The sequence below is a fragment of the Mizuhopecten yessoensis genome, unplaced genomic scaffold, assembly GCF_002113885.1.
Source record: "Mizuhopecten yessoensis strain PY_sf001 unplaced genomic scaffold, ASM211388v2 scaffold7491, whole genome shotgun sequence".
Classification (NCBI taxonomy): domain Eukaryota; kingdom Metazoa; phylum Mollusca; class Bivalvia; order Pectinida; family Pectinidae; genus Mizuhopecten; species Mizuhopecten yessoensis.
In genome coordinates, this window is record NW_018407074.1 from 184536 (window position 1) to 208349 (window position 23814).

General features: G+C 35.3%; 1 protein-coding gene across 1 annotated transcript; it reads left to right on the plus strand.

Annotated features, from left to right (window-relative positions):
* Window positions 1–73: 73 nt before the first annotated feature.
* Window positions 74–22338, plus strand: LOC110453725 (dynein assembly factor 3, axonemal-like). Its single transcript, XM_021502814.1, has 16 exons — window positions 74–243; window positions 2095–2145; window positions 2610–2704; window positions 3476–3569; window positions 8781–8874; window positions 10425–10488; window positions 10682–10764; window positions 11038–11131; window positions 13826–13948; window positions 14613–14735; window positions 15853–15991; window positions 17060–17224; window positions 19537–19651; window positions 19791–19865; window positions 21197–21278; window positions 21639–22338. The coding sequence occupies exons 1-16, from the start codon at window positions 177–179 to the stop codon at window positions 21705–21707; spliced, it is 1533 nt and encodes a 510-aa protein (XP_021358489.1). The 5' UTR covers window positions 74–176; the 3' UTR covers window positions 21708–22338.
* Window positions 22339–23814: the final 1476 nt, after the last annotated feature.

Genomic DNA, 23814 nt, shown 5'->3' on the forward strand with positions numbered 1-23814 from the left:
TTTTATCGATTGATAGATAGCACTATTAACGTTCGGTGTAAATTATTATTTAGTGCGAAGTTTCTTTGTTTACAAATGGTGGACGGCGTTACTTGGTCAGAAAATTCACGTGTGCTAGCAAGCAAAAACTTGTTTTTATTGTTGACTTCAATGTGCTTGCAGAAAGCGATTTAAGGATGACAGACGGCTTCGGTACTATCACTTGGTGGGGATTTAGTCCAGCACTTGATCTTCAGGACAAGGGTAGGCGGAAAATTACGATTTTAACATTCATTATCTTCTATTTTATCAATATATTTGCATGGTATTCTTTTGGTATTGTACACAATTTAACGGAAACCAAAAGTCGATGACTGTATTTGCCCAAATAAACATAGACAGTGATATGATATCTGTACTTTACTTTCGATAACATTGATTTGATTATACTTGTATTGAATTTTCTTTAAAAAATTACAAAAAGATAATACGAAATACTTTGATTTGTTTCATTAAAAAGCCTTTTGCATTAAATGCAATATGTTTCAGGACATATTGAACATAAGAAAATAAACTTCAGTTTCCATTGGAAGAACCAACCACTACAATAAATTCCAGGGCCCGTATTCATGAAACCGTTTTCATGCTCTTAGCATGGATTTTGTGCTCAACTCCAATTTCTTGTTCTGGCTGTAAATTTATAAGAAAAACTTATTCTGTAAATGATTTTGAAAAACTTTGAAGAGATTTAAAGCAGAAAACTGTTTCAATGTTTATATTTGACTTTTTGATTGTTTTACATGATTTCGGTGAGTTACAAGAATGTTGGAATAAGTTTAAGTTTAAGTATAACATTAAGCAGGGAATAACAACTACCATTTTTAAGGACTTTGGTATGTCCCGGCCTGGGGACAGAACCCATTGCTTTCCCACCTGGAAGAATGCTCAACATTAAAGCCAAACGTGAGGTAATTGCCAAGCAAGGCACTAGGAAATAAAAGGTAGTTTGAAGTAGAAAGAAATGTGAAGATCCAAAATATTGCAATAGGTGCAGCAGTCTTATTTTGGATGTTTTTTGAGTCCTCAAGTAGAGAGTGGATAGTACAAAACTGTCAAAAGCAAATCCCAATTCTGCAGCAGTTCCTCTTACGATAGTCTGTCATGCCGTGGGTAACAGCCTTCGTATGCAACAAATAAATAAATGTTTGACATGCTGAAACATTGTCATAATAGTATTCATTTGTAGAAAGGAATTTTTGTTTGTCACATGCGGAAGCTTTCATTTCTGCATGTTTGTTATAGTAGCTAGGTATCTACGCATGGGCATTGGAAAAAATCTGCACCAAGAAAGATAGCCCCAATTAACCAATATGATGTTTATAACAGAAATTGGAAAATAAATTCAAGTTGAAATTTTGTACTTTTTATGAGGCCAAAAATGACCCATAACGCCCCAAGTCCCTTGAAGGCTTGATGTATGCATGCATGAATGACACAGGTAGGCTAGTTTGATCCTATGATGTACGTCAAAAGGATTGCATGCCATTGTCACAATATATTCCAGGGGTGAGAACAAATGTAAGGATGTCATTCCCAAGGGCATGGAGGAGATTGTCTCATAGCTTTGTTTGTATATAACAGTAGTTTAAGGCCCATTGCCACTATAAGGTCATTCAGGGCCATTACACAATAAATAAACATATTATATGGCACACAAGGATATATACCAACTCAGGAAACGAAGAACAAAGGTAGATAAGGAAAGATGTAGACCTATTTATGGGACTGATCAGTCTTGCAATAGTTTGGTCGTGTTCATTCCCAGGAGCCCATAGTGGATATCATTATGTAACTTTCATATATCTGATAGTTTTGTAACAGACCCTTAGTTTATGATAGAAGGATTTATCATCCGTCACATCAGGGGAAGCTATGATGTATCAGACTTCTGAAGTATGATTGTGTATGAATACATAATATCAGAAAAGTTGTTATCAGATTATCAAATATGATGGTTCAATGCTTGTAATTCTTATGTGACACAGAAATCAATAACCAAGGGTAATTAAGAGTTGTGTTTCTTTTTCATGAATACCTATCTTGTTAACATTGCAGATGTCATATCAGCTCTAAAGGGACTCAGACTGGACAGTGATGACGGACCAGGTAAATTTCTCAGAATAATCAATATATGTAATCTACAATGTTTATATAAATATATGTATATTTGTTTGCTTTATAGTTCATATATATGAGAACATGGATATAATTATATATGTCAAATAGTCTAGAAGCCTATGACAACAAGATTGGGACACACAAAATGTTTGATTTTTGTATTTAGTTTTATTCTATTTTTCATAAACATATATATACATATGCATTTTTTGTTATAATAATCTTTAAAAAATGCTGAGGTCAAGAGACTTAATTTACAAAAAAAAAAAAATGATTGTTGCAACCTTCAACATATCGTTCCCTTTGATGGAGTCATGGACAGCATCACATTACACAAGGTAAGTATAGTGTACAAAAGGTATGGAGGGATATACAAACATTTCGTCCCCTAATCACTTTGGATTACTTTGAGTGTGTTGTCTCACTGTTTACGAGTATCCTTCTCTGTGTAGATGAGCTGCGGATCCTCCTGGTGGGGGCTGGAGACATGAGACATCTACTCACTACTGTGGCTAGATCTTACCGCCACGGAAAAAGGAAACTCCACGTGAGTAACAGATGAATCTTTCACAATGTCTAAGAGTGGGGGGTGAAGGAGTTCCAAAAGAAACAGCACTACAAACAATAAATGCTCATTGTTTTTAACACAAACAATAATTTGAAAACGTATTTTGCGAGCTTACGAAAACGTCCGTTTCCTTTGTCAAGCAAAGAGAGCAAATGACTGGTGTCTTCACTCTAAACACTATTGATAGACAAAATTCAATACAAACTTAACATTTAATATTCATACCAAACTGATAAATAGATCCGTTTCAAGCACTACAAATATACTTGTGTGTTATATAATTTACCTTTAAAAATAAAATTGTCCAGGTTAAACTGATTTTCAGCAAAAGCCATGGAAAATGTTATAGGATTCAGACCCCTTTAAAAACTATGTCCATTTTGAGTCCATATTGTTAATGCACATGTATATATAAAGGTTTAAGGGTTCGAGAAAAAGAGGAATAATACTTATCTAATCTTAATGATCATCAGACAGATGAAACAAAATATATAGTTTACATGCAATTTCAGAAATAATTTTCAAAATTAGTTTGAAAATAAAATTATAATTGATGTCAAAAGAATTCATGATGCAAAATTAAATAACCAATTAACGTGCTCAGTCATACTGGATTCTATTTGAGCTAAATAAGATAAAAAGAAAAAACCAAATTATTTGCGTATTTTGATACAATTCATTTGACTATTTATTATATTGACCCCTGCTATGATTTAAATTTCACAATGACTGCATCGTTCTTCTTTTCAGTTTTATGTAATTGAAAATAACCTGGAATTGTATGCTAGAGACATGCTGTTTATGACCATTGCTTTAGAAACTCAAAAAAGAATGGGCTTACAAGGTGAGTGAAATACTGATATGACTGACACTACAGTGCTTTAACTATCAGTCTACATCTGGACAGAATGACTTCCTATGTATCAGGTGTCTGTTACTGACACTGCAGTGCTATAACTATCAGTCTACATCTAGACAGAATGACTTCCTATGTATCAGGTGTCTGTTACATAAATTGTTAATGTTTTTGTTTTCTGAGTCTGGTATACTGCTTTATTATTTGTTTATGAAAATCATTGGATGCCACCAGCTTACTACTATGTACAGTATAATGTCTGCATACTTTGGATACCACCAGCTTACTACTATGTACAGTATAATGTCTGCATACTTGCCAACTCTCCCTATTTAGGAGGGAGACTCCTGATTTTGGACCCTTAAATTTAGTAATTTCAACAAATGAATTAGTTAAACTATTCCTATAATCTAAGATCTAATGATTTCACCTGAAAGAACAGCTAGAAATATGTCATCTTAAAGGGTTATTTTGTGTGTATGGGGTATATAAACACACAAAGGGTTATTTTGTGGTTATGGGGTATATAAACACACAAAGGGATATTTTGTGTGTATGGGGTATATAAGCATTCTTCATTTATGTTTTAATTTTGAATATGCAGAATCTTAAAATTTAGAAATTTCAAAAAGTTGGCAAGTATGTGTCTGGAGTTTATACCATGTAAACACCATGGTAGACTAGGCAATATATACCAATATACTGGAGTTTATACCATGTAAACACCATGGTAGACTAGGCAATATATACCAATATACTGGAGTTTATACCATGTAAACACCATGGTAGACTAGGCAATATATACCANACTATCAGAACATCACCATTCTCCTCCAGTCTATCTAATTCACTATCAGAACATCACCATTCTCCTCCAGTCTATCTAATTCACTATCAGAACATCACCATTCTCCTCCAGTCTATCTAATTCACTATCAGAACATCACCATTCTCCTCCAGTCTATCTAATTCACTATCAGAACATCACCATTCTCCTCCAGTCTATCTAATTCACTATCAGAACATCACCATTCTCCTCCAGTCTATCTAATTCACTATCAGAACATCACCATTCTCCTCCAGTCTATCTAATTCACTATCAGAACATCACCATTCTCCTCCAGTCTATCTAATTCACTATCAGAACATCACCATTCTCCTCCAGTCTATCTAATTCACTATCAGAACATCACCATTCTCCTCCAGTCTATCTAATTCACTATCAGAACATCACCATTCTCCTCCAGTCTATCTAATTCACTATCAGAACATCACCATTCTCCTCCAGTCTATCTAATTCACTATCAGAACATCACCATTCTCCTCCAGTCTATCTAATTCACTATCAGAACATCACCATTCTCCTCCAGTCTATCTAATTCACTATCAGAACATCACCATTCTCCTCCAGTCTATCTAATTCACTATCAGAACATCACCATTCTCCTCCAGTCTATCTAATTCACTATCAGAACATCACCATTCTCCTCCAGTCTATCTAATTCACTATCAGAACATCACCATTCTCCTCCAGTCTATCTAATTCACTATCAGAACATCACCATTCTCCTCCAGTCTATCTAATTCACTATCAGAACATCACCATTCTCCTCCAGTCTATCTAATTCACTATCAGAACATCACCATTCTCCTCCAGTCTATCTAATTCACTATCAGAACATCACCATTCTCCTCCAGTCTATCTAATTCACTATCAGAACATCACCATTCTCCTCCAGTCTATCTAATTCACTATCAGAACATCACCATTCTCCTCCAGTCTATCTAATTCACTATCAGAACATCACCATTCTCCTCCAGTCTATCTAATTCACTATCAGAACATCACCATTCTCCTCCAGTCTATCTAATTCACTATCAGAACATCACCATTCTCCTCCAGTCTATCTAATTCACTATCAGAACATCACCATTCTCCTCCAGTCTATCTAATTCACTATCAGAACATCACCATTCTCCTCCAGTCTATCTAATTCACTATCAGAACATCACCATTCTCCTCCAGTCTATCTAATTCACTATCAGAACATCACCATTCTCCTCCAGTCTATCTAATTCACTATCAGAACATCACCATTCTCCTCCAGTCTATCTAATTCACTATCAGAACATCACCATTCTCCTCCAGTCTATCTAATTCACTATCAGAACATCACCATTCTCCTCCAGTCTATCTAATTCACTATCAGAACATCACCATTCTCCTCCAGTCTATCTAATTCACTATCAGAACATCACCATTCTCCTCCAGTCTATCTAATTCACTATCAGAACATCACCATTCTCCTCCAGTCTATCTAATTCACTATCAGAACATCACCATTCTCCTCCAGTCTATCTAATTCACTATCAGAACATCACCATTCTCCTCCAGTCTATCTAATTCACTATCAGAACATCACCATTCTCCTCCAGTCTATCTAATTCACTATCAGAACATCACCATTCTCCTCCAGTCTATCTAATTCACTATCAGAACATCACCATTCTCCTCCAGTCTATCTAATTCACTATCAGAACATCACCATTCTCCTCCAGTCTATCTAATTCACTATCAGAACATCACCATTCTCCTCCAGTCTATCTAATTCACTATCAGAACATCACCATTCTCCTCCAGTCTATCTAATTCACTATCAGAACATCACCATTCTCCTCCAGTCTATCTAATTCACTATCAGAACATCACCATTCTCCTCCAGTCTATCTAATTCACTATCAGAACATCACCATTCTCCTCCAGTCTATCTAATTCACTATCAGAACATCACCATTCTCCTCCAGTCTATCTAATTCACTATCAGAACATCACCATTCTCCTCCAGTCTATCTAATTCACTATCAGAACATCACCATTCTCCTCCAGTCTATCTAATTCACTATCAGAACATCACCATTCTCCTCCAGTCTATCTAATTCACTATCAGAACATCACCATTCTCCTCCAGTCTATCTAATTCACTATCAGAACATCACCATTCTCCTCCAGTCTATCTAATTCACTATCAGAACATCACCATTCTCCTCCAGTCTATCTAATTCACTATCAGAACATCACCATTCTCCTCCAGTCTATCTAATTCACTATCAGAACATCACCATTCTCCTCCAGTCTATCTAATTCACTATCAGAACATCACCATTCTCCTCCAGTCTATCTAATTCACTATCAGAACATCACCATTCTCCTCCAGTCTATCTAATTCACTATCAGAACATCACCATTCTCCTCCAGTCTATCTAATTCACTATCAGAACATCACCATTCTCCTCCAGTCTATCTAATTCACTATCAGAACATCACCATTCTCCTCCAGTCTATCTAATTCACTATCAGAACATCACCATTCTCCTCCAGTCTATCTAATTCACTATCAGAACATCACCATTCTCCTCCAGTCTATCTAATTCACTATCAGAACATCACCATTCTCCTCCAGTCTATCTAATTCACTATCAGAACATCACCATTCTCCTCCAGTCTATCTAATTCACTATCAGAACATCACCATTCTCCTCCAGTCTATCTAATTCACTATCAGAACATCACCATTCTCCTCCAGTCTATCTAATTCACTATCAGAACATCACCATTCTCCTCCAGTCTATCTAATTCACTATCAGAACATCACCATTCTCCTCCAGTCTATCTAATTCACTATCAGAACATCACCATTCTCCTCCAGTCTATCTAATTCACTATCAGAACATCACCATTCTCCTCCAGTCTATCTAATTCACTATCAGAACATCACCATTCTCCTCCAGTCTATCTAATTCACTATCAGAACATCACCATTCTCCTCCAGTCTATCTAATTCACTATCAGAACATCACCATTCTCCTCCAGTCTATCTAATTCACTATCAGAACATCACCATTCTCCTCCAGTCTATCTAATTCACTATCAGAACATCACCATTCTCCTCCAGTCTATCTAATTCACTATCAGAACATCACCATTCTCCTCCAGTCTATCTAATTCACTATCAGAACATCACCATTCTCCTCCAGTCTATCTAATTCACTATCAGAACATCACCATTCTCCTCCAGTCTATCTAATTCACTATCAGAACATCACCATTCTCCTCCAGTCTATCTAATTCACTATCAGAACATCACCATTCTCCTCCAGTCTATCTAATTCACTATCAGAACATCACCATTCTCCTCCAGTCTATCTAATTCACTATCAGAACATCACCATTCTCCTCCAGTCTATCTAATTCACTATCAGAACATCACCATTCTCCTCCAGTCTATCTAATTCACTATCAGAACATCACCATTCTCCTCCAGTCTATCTAATTCACTATCAGAACATCACCATTCTCCTCCAGTCTATCTAATTCACTATCAGAACATCACCATTCTCCTCCAGTCTATCTAATTCACTATCAGAACATCACCATTCTCCTCCAGTCTATCTAATTCACTATCAGAACATCACCATTCTCCTCCAGTCTATCTAATTCACTATCAGAACATCACCATTCTCCTCCAGTCTATCTAATTCACTATCAGAACATCACCATTCTCCTCCAGTCTATCTAATTCACTATCAGAACATCACCATTCTCCTCCAGTCTATCTAATTCACTATCAGAACATCACCATTCTCCTCCAGTCTATCTAATTCACTATCAGAACATCACCATTCTCCTCCAGTCTATCTAATTCACTATCAGAACATCACCATTCTCCTCCAGTCTATCTAATTCACTATCAGAACATCACCATTCTCCTCCAGTCTATCTAATTCACTATCAGAACATCACCATTCTCCTCCAGTCTATCTAATTCACTATCAGAACATCACCATTCTCCTCCAGTCTATCTAATTCACTATCAGAACATCACCATTCTCCTCCAGTCTATCTAATTCACTATCAGAACATCAAGACGGGGTTAGATTTTAATTTCTTTGTTACTTTCCCCCCAAGATCACTCAAATTATTATTTGCAACACAGGGACTTAAGCCTCGTCTGTCAATACACCTATACTATAATTGATTATATTAGGTGTATTGACAGATGAGACTAGTACCTGTGATCTGCAATATGAATACAAAATCACAATATCGGATTAATTTTTTGACAACTAATAGAAAATAATAAGAAAGATAGTTAGGTTTGTAAGGGTTTTTGTATTACTCCTTTTTTCTTTACTTTCTAGAAAAAACAGAGTTGTTTCTTGAGTTATTTGGAAATATTCTTGTGCGGAAACAGTCCTGTGAATATGTGGAGAAAATGGCTACAGAGTTTATTAAGTAAGTACAGATTACAATATAACTTTCTCAAAAGGACAAAAGGGTTTCTTATTAGTTGCCCACTGGTACCCAAAGGGGACTATGGTTTGCACTCCATCAATCAATTAGTCCAAAAGTCAATCAAACAGTCATTCTGTCAGATTGTCTGGGGCATACCATAAGTGACTACCTCATGAAATGGCAGGGTTGATCATATTCAAATTGGGGCGCATGCAGATTTTATACTGAATATTTTATATCGGCGGTGCAGAACTAAGGATTGCTGAAAATACCTTGCTTTGTTTATCCAATTGTTTGCTGATATATGGCCTGTAAATCAGCTTTTGATTTTACTCTCTGTTTGTATACATTAATGCCCCATATTATGTTCAGTGGAAAAAACAATTATGTGCCAGAAATGTTTAAATCAAATTATATTCACAAATAAGCTGGGGCTGTATACTGTAAAAGATGTGCATTGATTAGGTTGCCTTACATGCGTTAGCTGTAGGAAATTTCCTAACCCGGGTTTCCTCGGGCCCGCTGACACCAGACTTCGGCATTTTGACAGAAAGATGTCTGGTGTGGACCCACAACAGACATCTATCGGTCAAAATGTCTGGTGTCAGGGCCAGAGGAAACCTGGGCTAGGAATTTCGCTTTAGCTCAGCTGTAGAGCGTCGGGCTGGAGAGCCAAGGGTCTCAGGTTCGAGCCCAAGCGACGGCACTTTCTTAATCACTTTTCCTCGCCCTACTACAATACAGTAGATATCAAAGTATTTCTGTATTTGTAAGAATTTGATAAAATATGACTGACACTACAGTGCTTTAACTATCAGTCTACATCTAGACAGAATGACTTCCTATGTATCAGGTGTCTGTTACATAAATTGTTAATGTTTTTGTTTTCTGAGTCTGGTATCCTGTTTTATTATTTGTTTATGAAAATCATTGGATACCTCTAGCTTGCTGCTATGTATAATTACTGAAGGTTATGCTACAGGGGCTCGGTGTCAGGATTTTGAGTAATATATTACCTAAATCGTAATCCTTTCGGTTCATGTGTTTGAAAAAAGGGGGGAATAGTGTAAAAGATGTGCGTTGATTAGGCTGCCTTACAAGCGTCAGCTGTAGGGAATTTTCCTTTAGCTCAGCGGTAGAGCATCGGGCTGGAGAGCAAAGGGTGGCAGGTTCGAGCCCCGGCGACGGCACTTTCTTTATCACTGTTCCTCACCCTACTACAATACAGTAGATATCAAAGTATTTCTGTATTTGTAAGAATTTGTTAAAATATGATACATGTTTTTATGAGATGTTTAATTCAGAGTTCATACCTTAACACTTGCCATTACTAATATTCCTCAGGGAATTAGAAGATATGAATTTTTACATACTTTCAATCATAACTTATATTTCTGGTAATCTTGAAAACTTCCTGATGCAATAGGTCTAACACCTACGGCTATTATCTGATTTCATTTTCAAAAATCAGAAAACTACATGAATCAGTCAGTTAATATTACCTCGGAAAACTTGCACTTGCTGTTAGCATTATGTGTTTTTTATTTCAGAATGGTTACTGATTTTGAATACTTGGAGAAGAAACTTCCCATCTTTGACTTGTCACAGCTGAAGGTGAGTCTGTACAATGATTTCATTTTACGGTCAGTCATTGAATGTTATTGTCCTTGACAAGCTTCATTTTGTTGTTCAAATGTTTATGTTTTCTGAATATTATCAAAATATTAATATATGTTTTTTACCCAATTGTCAAAATTGGAGAACACAAAATTGCATTACTAGACATAGAATCGTACATCTGTTTCAGTACAAAGAGAGGGATTTCTTGGAGAGTATTTTCAAATTTTGGAGAGTTTCTGACACAAAATTCTTTGATGCAGAAAAAGTCTGGTAAGATTCACATTCACCCTCCATATGCCAGTTATATATGTTAATTAAGGTTGTCAAATAAGGAACTGATTGAAGTCAAATTACAAATAATTAAAAAAGTAATATTACATCATATATCACATGTATTTATAATAAGGCTAAATATGGAAATTAATTACCTATATTTCTATGAATTTCAAATGACCTTGCTGCCATTTTCAAGTATTTTCTGTTTGAATTGAAAAGATGTAAAATGAAAAAAAATTACTATTTTTCGAAAATTCTTAAATACAGGGACTTGAGACTTCGCCAGTTGATGGGGAACAGATATGATAACAGACTCAACATAGTTGACTGGGATCTCAATATGAAATTAGTCTACAGAGATGTAAGTAACAACAATTAAACTGCTAAGGAAGTCAACAGGGATGTAAGTAACAATCATTACACTAATAAATAGGTCTTCAGGGATGTAAGTAACAAACATTACATCACCAAATAGGTCTACAGGGATGTAAGTAACAAACATTATGTCACTAAATAGGTCTACATGGATGTAAGTAACAAACATTTCACCAAGGAAGCCTACAGGGATGTAAGTAACAAACATTACACTAATAAATAGGTCTTCAGGGATGTAAGTAACAAACACTACACTAATAAATAGGTCCACAAGGATGTAAGTAACAAACATTTCATTGAGGAAGCCTACAGGGATGTAAGTAACAAACTTTACACTAATAAATATGTATACTGGGATGTAAGTAACAAACATTACACTAATAAATAGGTCTACAGGGATGTAAGTAACAAACATTACACTAATAAATAGGTCTACAAGGATGTAAGTAACAAACATTTCATTGAGGAAGCCTACAGGGATGTAAGTAACAAACTTTTACACTAATAAATAGGTCTACAGGGATGTAAGTAACAAACATTTCACTGAGGAAGCCTATAGGGATGTAAGTAACAAACTTTACACTAATAAATAGGTTCACAGGGATGTAAGTAACAAACATTACACTAATAAATAGGCCTACATGGATGTAAGTAACAAACATTACACTAATAAATAGGTCTACAGGGATGTAAGTAACAGACATTACACTACTTATTTAGTTAACAGGGATGTAAGTAACAAACATTCCACTAATAAATAGGTCTACAGGGATGTAAGTAACAAACATTTCATTGAGGAAGCCTACAGGGATGTAAGTAACAAACATTACACTAATAAATAGGTCTACAGGGATGTAAGTAACAAACATTTCACTGAGGAAGCCTACAGGGATGTAAGTAACAAACTTTACACTAATAAATATGTCTACAAGGATGTAAGTAACAAACATTTCACTCAGGAAGCCTACAAGGATGTAAGTAACAAACATTACATTAATAAATAGGTCTTCAGGGATGTAAGTAACAAACATTATGTCACTAAATAGGTCTACATGGATGTAAGTAACAGATATTACACTACTTAGTTAACAGGGATGTAAGTAACAAACATTATGTCACTAAATAGGTCTACATGGATGTAAGTAACAAACATTTCACTGAGGAAGCCTACAGGGATGTAAGTAACAAACTTTACACTAATAAATAGGTCTACAGGGATGTAAGTAACAAACATTACACTAATAAATAGGTCTACAGGGATGTAAGTAACAAACATTACACTAATAAATAGGTCTACAGGGATGTAAGTTACAAATATTCAATTCTAAGAAAGTCTAGAGATGTACAAACAACACTACTAAGTTAATCCACAGGGATGTAAGTAACAAATTAAATATTACACTACTAAGGAAGTCCACAGGGATGTAAGTAACAAGCATTACACATCCAAGGAAGTCCACATGGATGTAAGTAACAAAAATAACACTACTTAGTTAGTTTACAGGGATGTAAGTAAAAAGCATTTCACTACCAAGGAAGTCCACTGGGATGTAAGTAACACACATAACACTACTTAGTTAGTTTACAAGGATGTCAGTAACAAACATTTCATTACTAAATAAGTCTTCAGGGATGTAAGTAACAAACATTACACTACCAAGTAAGTCCACAGGGATGTAAGTAACAAACATAAAACTACTAAGTTAGTCCACAGGGATGTAAGTAACAAACATTACACTATCAAGGATGTCCACAGGGATGTAAGTTACACACATAACACTAAGGAACTGTCTTTATATTGACTATCATCGATTACCTCACAAAACTTTCACATTCTGTTTAAGTTTAACTCAACACATATGCACAATAGTCTGGATTTATAGCATATTGTTTACAATACATATCATAATCAGCAGCAGCATTGATGCATCAAAATATCTTTCAGTGGGGGAAAATTGAAGGGGACCCTTTGAAAAATTACATCATAAACTCCAATATCATATCTATATTGTTGAACAAACTAGCACAAACATTAGTGGCAAAGGGACCTGGAGATGACATTTCAAAATTCTCAACTAGGACTTGAATTAGATATGTACAAAAAGGATTTGTTACAATTCCTTAAAAAGATAAAGTACATAGGTAGCATAAAGACAACAAAATAAGTGGTATTGTACTTTACCTTGTCATCTTTGGAACAATAAATTGGACTGTTTCCTTGAATGAACCCATGTATACAAACACTAACTTGTTGACCAAAGTATTACACGGAAGTAGTACCTTACAATGGAACAAGACGCAGAATGATACTTTGTGTTGTTAAAGAACATCTTTTTATAATGTACATGTATGCTATTAGTTTATATCAGTAAAGTATAATGGGTATAAATACAGCACAATAAACACAATAGGTAGGTCAAGTAGCAACGTAGATAATGCACTCGCCTTTCAACAAGACGACCATGATTGGACTCCCCAGTTGGACAGGAAAAGGTGTTTGGTCACCTCAAGACCATATGGGTTTTCTCAGGGTACTTGTGTTTCCTCCCACATTTAGAACCCATGCACACATCTATCTGGGCCAGCAAGAGTGATTAATAAAGTTGAAAAGATTGTTTCATAATTGTTGTAAAATAAATGAAGTTTATATTATATACGATACTAAAATATCATTTAACAGGCTGACATCATCAACTCCCGTGAGTACAGGAAGTGGAGGAACCAGGGAATCGCGTTTGAAGTACGAGAGGGGAGTTATGACATCCCTAACAGAACACTAGCTTCAGGAATGGTATTCAAACATGTAAGTTTACATCAATTACGTAGAAAAGAACTTGTCAGTCCGTTTTATCTTTGCTAGTAACAACCTTCCATAAATGAAACCTTAACTGATCCATGATCGTTTTGACTAGGTATAATGTTAACCCCTATTGTCTACTCTCTTGAATTATGATGCTAGTGAGGCTATGTAATGTTTAGAATGTCATCAAAATACGTTTTTATTTTTCCATCGATCACTTAATAGTCAGTGACACAAACCAAATAAAAGTAACAATGTGAATTATTTGACATCTATTTACAATTCTTTCATTTGAGCATTGCAGCTTTCAGATGGCATTCAGATTCTACATGAATGACAAATTCCATAAGGGCACTAGTTAACATTACACAAATGAAGGCATGGCTGTACCTGGGTTGGGATTTTTTTTCAAAGATTTTCTGAAGTTCTTCATTTTATAAAACATTTATAAAGAAAATCAGGAAATACAAACTGTGTTCTGCAAGAAGCAGATTCATACTTTTTGAGTTTTAGATTTTGAATTTTTTTTAAATTTAATTTAGAAAATTAACACATTAATGTTATTGGTAATGGGGCCTGGAAGGGATATGACACATTGAACATGTCTTTTTGTAGAGTAGAGGTAGGTGAGCTAGCATATTGAGTCTGACTTTCTATGTCTCCACAGGAAGGGGAGCGGCACCACAGGCGGGGGTACTGGGGAGACATTCTTGTTAGTCCCTACGTCGCCCTCGGTATTGAGTGTGAGGACAAATCCTTCTTTAAGAAAAGCAATAACGTCTACATGAAGGTAAGAGAATTTTTATTATAATTTTAATGACATAACAATGTCTGTTATGTTATTGATGGTATTTGTTATAGTGTAAGCCTGAAAAATTAACTCATTCACCCCTGAAATTTTATAATGGACTATTCAAACTTTTGAATTAGAAGAGTTCAATTGTGTCTTCAGGGGTGAATGAGTTAATGACAAACAGTGAAACCAGTTTAATCCAAAAACCTCTGAGATCCAACAGATTACTAGAATTAAACAAGGTGCCAGAATTCATAGGTGTCACAAAGAACATGACAAGATGATGGAAATGCAGGGGTCAGATTATACAGGTTTTGTGTTTCTTTATTTCACTTCCTCCCAGTTGTTTGTACGAATCTTTTGTAGGATTGGATGTATAGGGTGTAACACGTCTTTACAGAGAGATGAGCTGTGACAAGCTCGCTTAGTATGTCCTCATTTGTTCATCATAATTTCCACTGCCAACTTTTCATTTTTTACATCAACTTTATTTTGTAAAGGAGCAGTAATAAGGTATGTGAAACGACTATAAACTTACCTGTATTAAAACAACACCAAGAAACAGCCTACATTTTATGTTGGATTACATGATTATATTGTTAAATATTTCAACCTGATTTAATGTAAATTCAGATTAAAATAATTGTTATATTTCATTCTTACTTGATTTTAATGAAATCTTCATCTTAAAATCTGTTTTTTGGGTGGGTTTTTTAAGTATTTGTTCAAACAAAATTATTGTGAATAAAAATTCCATTTTAACAAAAAGAAAAGAGAATGCTGAAAAAGAATTGACATCTGCTGAAATAATTGTCAAAATAATTTAGAATTTTTTGGAATCACATCTTACAAATTAATCTTCAGATTTTGAATGTATGGCATCACCATTTTATCGGGTTATATAGTGTAACCCGTAGCCATTCTGTACCATCCTATTGGCAGGGGCAGTTCTAGGTTTATTTGGAAGTAAACGTTTTCAGTGAGTTGGATTTGATGAATATTTTAGGCTTGCATTTACTGTAATGTGTTTTTTATCTACATGTTATATGGGAGGAATTAATTAATCTACAAACACTACACCCGATTGATAAAACAAACTGTCTGGTTTTTATAGGCATCTCAACACATAGCCGAATACAACATACTGTCGATGTTCCACGAGATCGCTACACAGACAAAATATGAGCCACCAAAACCACAGGATGACAAGTCTGAGAGCAAAGATTCCAAAGATGATGGCCCAACCATTACAGGTGAAACCTCACAACTATCCAGGTGTACAGAAATACATGCAACTCCTTGAGATGAATCTATTGTTAAAAGAAAATTGAACAGGAAGGGAAGATAACTGTGTAGTACAAAATGAAGATAATAAACACTCAAACTTTTATAGAGGTCCAGACTGTTTAGCAGATTTCTCACTGTAGCTTTAATAGAATTCTATATGGTCTTATCTTCCTTAAAACCCTATAGATACATCAATAGTTTAACTTTTGCGGAAAGAAAATGTGTGAGATTTACATAAATGTCATCTTCTTTGATAAAAGTAAAGCTAGTAAAATTAAAATTGTACAGGTATTGTGTCATAGCATGTGTGGTAGTATAGTGATTCACAGAATATTTGCAATTAGTATCAGCAGTTTAAGGACATGGGTTGTATCAATTAAACACATGGGTTGTATCAATTAAAGACATGGGTTGTATCAGTAAAAGACATGGGTTGTATCAGTAAAATACATGGGTTGTATCAATTAAAGACATGGGTTGTATCAATTAAAGACATGGGTTGTATCAGTAAAAGACATGGGTTGTATCAATTAAAGACATGGGTTGGATACATTAAAGGCATTGGTAGTATCAATTAAAGGCATTGATAGTATCAATTAAAATATGGGTAGTATAAATTAAAAATATGGGTAGTATCTATAAAAGATATGGCCAGTATCAATTAAAGGCATTGGTAGTATCAATTAAAATATGGGTAGTATCAATTAAAGATTTGGGTAGTATCAATTAAAGATAAGGGTAGTATCAATTAAAGGCATTGGCAGTATTAATTGAAGACATTGGTATGATCAATTAAAGGCATTGGTAGTATCAATCAAATATATGGGTATTATCATTGGTTTGAAGACATGGGTAGTATCATTTAAGAACTCAGGAAGTATCAATTAATGCTTTAGGTAGTATCAATTAAAGGCATTGGTAGTATCAATTAAAGACTTGGGTAGTATCAGTAGTTGGAAGACTTGTGTAAAATCCATGTGAAAATATGAAAAGGGATACAATAAACAATAATATGTCCATGATGTCATTGTCAGACATTACAGAGGAAACTGAGGAAGATCTGAACAAGGATGAAGAGGCAAAGGAGACTGCAGAGGAAACATTGAAAAAGCTAGAGGAGGAAGCTGATGCTGATGCTGAGGAGCAGGCAAGAAAACAGCAAAGAGGCCCTGAGGTGTCGACTCTGGACCAGGAATATGGTAATATTCCAGGGGATGCTTGGAGTATATTTTAATGTCTATAGGTTAAAGGTCAAAGTTACTATATATAGTCTGTTAAATGGAGTTTTGTTGGCTTCATGGTGACTCTTTGCCGGTGGGATTGTTTTGAGGACAATTGATGACAATTGCAGGAAAATAATAGAAGCTAGAATGTTATTGATCTGCATTGATGATAACTGCTTTTGAATTAAAGGTAAAAGTCAGTTAAATTAAAATTTGATATTGCCATATTTTGCTCAGATTTCTTTTACTTGGGCATGATTTTGCATGTCAAGATGAATATTTAAAATATTTCTTAGTGAGGGAGAATATTTGTGTTCATTAAGATAATTAATAACAGTTCTATAGAATATACACCTCTCGAGAATTATAGTTCTGTTGTGTCCCCGTGCATCATCAAATGAGACATATTATGTGGGGCCCACTGTCCTGTCAAAATCAGATGTTTCTTGTGTGTCCTCTTATTGTGGGTACCAAAGGGCCAACATTGTTGTGCTGCCCTATTTTTAACAAAACCCGTATTTTTGTTTACCTACCCTCTCTTACTTTCTATGTGTGTCCTCCTTTAGTCACCTTACCCTATGTGTGTCCTCCTTTAGTCACCTTACCCTATGTGTGTCCTCCTTTAGTCACCTTACCCTATGTGTGTCCTCCTTTAGTCACCTTACCCTATGTGTGTCCTCCTTTAGTCACCTTACCCTATGTGTGTCCTCCTTTAGTCACCTTACCCTATGTGTGTCCTCCTTTAGTCACCTTACCCTATGTGTGTCCTCCTTTAGTCACCTTACCCTATGTGTGTCCTCCTTTAGTCACCTTACCCTATGTGTGTCCTCCTTTAGTCACCTTACCCTATGTGTGTCCTCCTTTAGTCACCTTACCCTATGTGTGTCCTCCTTTAGTCACCTTACCCTATGTGTGACCAGGTGGGCTGTCATGTTAACATATTCAAGTAAGGACACTACAGTATGCTTGCACTGTAAGGTGACCTGTCACTTCCCACCTGTGGATCCTATTGTCAAATGATCTCAAGTGTTGGCATGATTTAAAAAAAAAAATTAAACAAAAGCAATTTAATGTCAAGTTTGAAACATTATGTATAATGATTTCTGCTTTAAGTATTACTACCAGTGTTTGTATCCTCTCTCTTTTTGAGGGTAATTAAACAAACCTATTTACCTACTTCGGGCCATGTGAACTTATAATACCATACTGCGGCGTCCGTCGTCTGGCGTCCGTCCGTCCATCAACTTTTTCTTTTGAACGACTTCTTCTGAAGAACTGGAGGACATAGGGTCATGATATTTGGCCAGTAGGTACTTGGGATGTGCTATAAAGTTAAAATGACCTTGACCTATTTCAAATATGTTAAAAATTTCAAACAATAATATCATAAGAATCACTTGGACTAGAGTCGTGATACTTGGATATGTTATGTAGACCAGCATTGCAAATCATTTTCTCCATTACAGAAATGAGGTCAAAGGTAAACTTTAAGTGCTAGTCAGGGGTCAAAGGTCAACATGGGTTAAAAGCTTTAACAATCTTCTTCTCAAGTTCCATAAGGCCCAGTGTCATACTATTTGGCCAGTAGGTACCTGGGATGAAATGCTATAAAGTTTTCTCATTAAAATGACATTGGCCTAAAGCTTGGTTCAAGGTCACAGGGGCCAAATATGTTGAAAACTTCAAACAACAATATCTTAAGAACCATTTGGTCTAGAGTCATGATACTTGGGTATGTTATGTAGACCAGCTGTGTGAATCATTTTCTTTAAACAGTAATGAGGTCAAAGGTCAACTTTAAGTGCTAGTCGGAGTCAAAGGTCAACATGGGTTAAAAACTTTAAAATTCAAATTTCAAATTTCAAACAACAATATCTTAAGATCTGTTTAAGAGATGTTAAAATGTCTTATGTTCTAGTTACCAAATTTGGTTGAAGTTACCTATATGTCAGTTTCATGTAACAAAAGAAACAAGTGAGGGGTGCCAGCCCTCTGGGCCTCTTGTCATTCTGTTGTTTTTTAACATCAAGTTGGTATTATACATTATTTTTTAATCATTTAAAAGTAAATTTACCTTTAAATGGAATTCATTCTCAATTTTTTTATATTTATCTACATGTACCTCCAACAGGAATTCTTTGGTTTTTTTATTGAGTTTGTGTAGTTGGATTTCATTATCATTTCATTATATTTATCTACCCCAAGCTCAAATTCTTTATAACTTTAATATTTTATATACCTCCCGTTGGAATTCTTTATAACTTTGAGTGTTATAATAATACTTTCAGAGGCCTTGTCCGTGGACGGCGTAAAAGTAACGTTCCTGCCAATCAGTAGCCTGACTGAACTGTCAAAGAAGAGCAAGTACAAGAATCTGTTTCATGTGATTTACTTTGCCAACAGGTATGTTAAATGTTAAATAGGTACTCCCTTGCAGTACTTTTATATGATTTTGTTAATATTTATACATTAACAGACCTTTATCATCCATCACTGTTGTAAAATGAATCCAACATGTGTATGTATACATTTGTTTTTATAGTTTGGTGCACCTTTTAAAGGAAGATATATCACCTGTTTTTGCTGACCAAGCAACACTGATTCTGGAATCTGCCAGGTAAGCCACTATAATTATTTTTATTTCGTGATAAGTGTTTCAAGTGATCTTTTTTAAGGCATTAGATGGTTGACTGTGCTGGTAGACTATTAGTCCCAGATGTTGGCAAAATATTGTAGCTGGAATTTATTTTTGTAAGTTTGAGCATGAATTATCTGTATTAATTCAAGGTTGTAAATTTGTTATACTATAAAGGGGTTTTTTTGGGCCCCTTCCCCCTTTCCCAGTATTTTTACACATCATGTTTTGGAAAACTTTAGACCTGCAGTATCATGGATGAGTCCTAAATGGACAAATTGTCCAAATGCTGTAGTAAATGTTTACTTTGACTTTCATCAACTGATCAAATTTCTGAAAATGTTCTTCCTCATTTCCTATTTCTAGTCATTATTCCAGCTCCAAATTGGAAAATGTATTAAAAATGTTATATCAGCATTGTCTTTGTTCCGTCATAATCATTAGCAGATCTAGATTGTTGAATAATTTTACAAACAAATGATAATTATTTTCAAAATATAGGAGAACACAAGAAGAAAAGGCTCTCTGAAGTAATCATGTACCTGTTATATAATATTGATTTTAACATATTTTAACCATATCATAATTGATGTTACAAAATAAGCTTGTCGACTCTTTTCCTTGTATATGAAACTTCATACTGTCAGTGGAAGCATATCAAAAACTTCAACAACAAAAATCATTAAGTGAAAGTGTTTGTGATGTAGCCTCTACTGAGACTTGATTATTAACATCTTATACACCAGATATATCTAAACTTCTTATACACCATATAAATCTAAACATCTTATACACCAGATATATCTAAACGTCTTATACACCAGATATATCTAAACATCTTATACACCAGATATATCTAAACTTCTTATACACCATATAAATCTAAACATCTTATACACCAGATATATCTAAACATCTTATACACCAGATATTTCTAAACCTTTTCCTCAGGTTCGCCAGATTCTGTGATTCTGTACAGCTCTTTAAATCCACAGGTCAATATTTCACAGTTTCGTATTCAGTACATGTTGGCGAGGGTTAAGTTTTGCTGTGCACCCGAATCCCAAGGATATTGAGTGTCATCATTTAAGGGTTAAACCTCGAAATACAGGTAAACGGTATGAAAGCACTGATCCAGAGAGTTGTCATCCGCCACTGACTTCACTTGACGATAGAGACACCTAGATATATAGCTAGAATTACAAACAAAGGAAAGCCTGTTGTTCAAGATTTTAGCCAGGTACAGTATTTTAATGTAATCTTACAGAATACAATGATAGCAGAATAGGCTAAACTTGCTTTATGGTTTGCAGATATATGTTGGAACTGAAAACAGATCAAGTAGCTGAGTTTGGGAAAACAGTGACAACAATAGCAACGGATGCAGGGTGTGAGGTAATTAGTACAGTAATGAAGGCACCACTTTGATTACAATAGGATAACTCTTAAATCTCAACGTAGTTCCAGAGGATGGCCTCGTCATCACTCTCTTTCCTAACCTACCAATGACTGTAAAACTTATTTTTTCAGACTCTGTTCTTTTATTATTATCCGTCTGTTTGTAGATTTTGATAACTTGACATACATCAATCATCAATGTGGCAATATCTACTTTCAATTTCCAGGGACTTGTTTTATTCTGAGTGTAAATTTATTTCACGAACAGTTTGACATTTGTATAGTGTTTATGTGATGACACTATTTTTTTTTTTTAAATATTTCACATTTTGATGAATGATTCATTCTCATTTTCAGGCTTTTGGCACCAGTGACTTTGAGAAAGCAAAATTCTTCAAATTTTCTTACAACCGAAAATCCAGCTGAAGTTGCCAGAATGTGTGAATTCAAAGATGGCGATGCCTCACACAAAACATTAAGACTTGGTGCAATAGTGATTCACTCACGGCAAGCAAGGCAATGTTGAACAAAGTATTACTAACGAATGGTCGCTAGCACGGCTCCTTACACACTTGCCAGGAACAGAAAGGAGGATTTTGTTTGGAAAATATATCCAATGAATGTGATGACAGTAGAAGTTATTCATTCAGGTTTTCATTAATTTGTTAATAAGAATCTCAATGATGTGTATGTCAAAGAGCTTCTCATTGACTTGTGCGCTATAAAGATTCTGAATGATAAGTTCGTTATTTACTAACTTAATACAACTTGATGCACATCAGGCTGGAACAAATGGCTACAGTTAAGGAGTAGAATTCCACTATGGCGTAGACAGGAACAAAATGTTGTATGAGCTCTGATATGAATAACTTATGCTAGTTTCAATACAGACGCGATCATTGAATGTGAAAATGATGACACTGTGACAACAGAGATCCAGAATCCCTGTACTTATTGTTGACTGTGTATAAAACATGTTACAGTATTATATGTAAACTGCTTAGAGAGCTCCACCTCGAAACGAATTGATATAAAAACACAATGTGTTCAACTTGAACTATTTGTTTATTGTTGATTAGAATTTAAACAATGTAATTCCCATCCCTTCCAAGATGTTGAGGCCTCAAACTTACATATACTGTACCAGGTAAGTAAAAATGTGAAGTTGAAGATCAAAGTTAAAATGTGCATATACTGAATATTTAATAAGAAATATGTAATTTGTCATTTTTGAAAATGGGTGTACCTTTATATATATGGATCTAAGATCATGATCATGGCCTTTTTTGATGCCTCATACATACAGTAACCCATTGCAAAAAAAAAAGCGACTCATCAAACGGGGGGGTGGGGGGGAACAGATGTGGCAGGTGGTGCTTGCAACACTTACTTACCTTTAAGGGGGACCTAGCTTCACCTCTGTTTTTATCTTGGAGCTCATAATCCATCTCCATAGTTCCTATTTGTTGCCTTTTAAGCCTTAACCATCATCAGATGATGGGCTGTTCACAATCGCCCTCTGTCCATGGTCTGTCAGTCCAACTTTATACATTTCTTGTCAGCACTATTTCTCAGAAAGTACTTGAGGGATCTTCCGTAAATTTTCACATGAAAGTTTTCAATAGTCACTTTTTATGCATAGAAAATTTAAGGACTGAATGGAAATCCAAGATTTTGGCCATCTGGAATTTCGAGAGGTAAAGTTGTTAACACTATTTTCCGAAAGTAGGGATCTTTCTCAAATTTCACATTAAGATATGATAACTAATTCTTTTAAGGTAGACACAACTTCATATCATGATTATAATGTATACCAAGTTTCAAAGAGATCCGTTGAAAAATGTAGGAGGAGATTGCCGGACAAAATCAAATACTGAAATGAACAAAGGGCAATAACTTTTGGAAAAATTGTCGAATCAAAGTTCTTTTAAGGGAGACACAATTTCATATCATGATTATAATGTATACCAAGTTTCAAAGAGATCGATCGAAAAAAGTAGGAGGAGATTGCCGGACAAATAAAAGGTTACGCCGGACGGACGGACGGACGGACAACGCCATACCATAATACTCCCGTCAAATTTGGACGGGCGTATAAAAATGGTTGAGATCCCCCACCCTATAACCATATATACAATTGCTGAGTATAAAGAGAAAAATGCACGTATGCTTCCAGGATGGCCCTGGAGTCTGGCCCCACCCTTGGAGACATAGTCCCTGGGTCACAACTTTAAAATGGTTGAGATCCTCACCCCAAAACTATATATACAATTGCTGGGCATATAGAGACAAACTCATTCATGATATTAGAATAGACCCTGGGGTCTGGACAAACCCCTAGGGACCTAGTTTCTGAGTCACAGCTTGGAAACAGTTGAGATCACCACCCTATAACCATATATACAGTTGCTGTGTATAAAGAGACTAACGCACATATTCTTCCAGGATGGGTCCGGGGTCTGCCCCACCCTTGGAGACTTAACCCCTAGGTCATAACTTCAAAACGGTTGGGATCCCCAACCCAAAACTATAT

What these genes read in the sequence shown, in the direction of transcription:
- LOC110453725 (XM_021502814.1), top strand. Translation starts at nt 177, where the DNA reads ATGACAGACGGCTTCGGTACTATCACTTGGTGGGGATTTAGTCCAGCA. An exon ending in GGACAGTGATGACGGACCAG is followed by an intron (nt 2,146 to 2,609) that starts GTAAATTTCTCA and finishes TTCTCTGTGTAG; the next exon opens with ATGAGCTGCGGATCCTCCTG. An exon ending in ATGGCTACAGAGTTTATTAA is followed by an intron (nt 8,875 to 10,424) that starts GTAAGTACAGAT and finishes TTTTTATTTCAG; the next exon opens with AATGGTTACTGATTTTGAAT.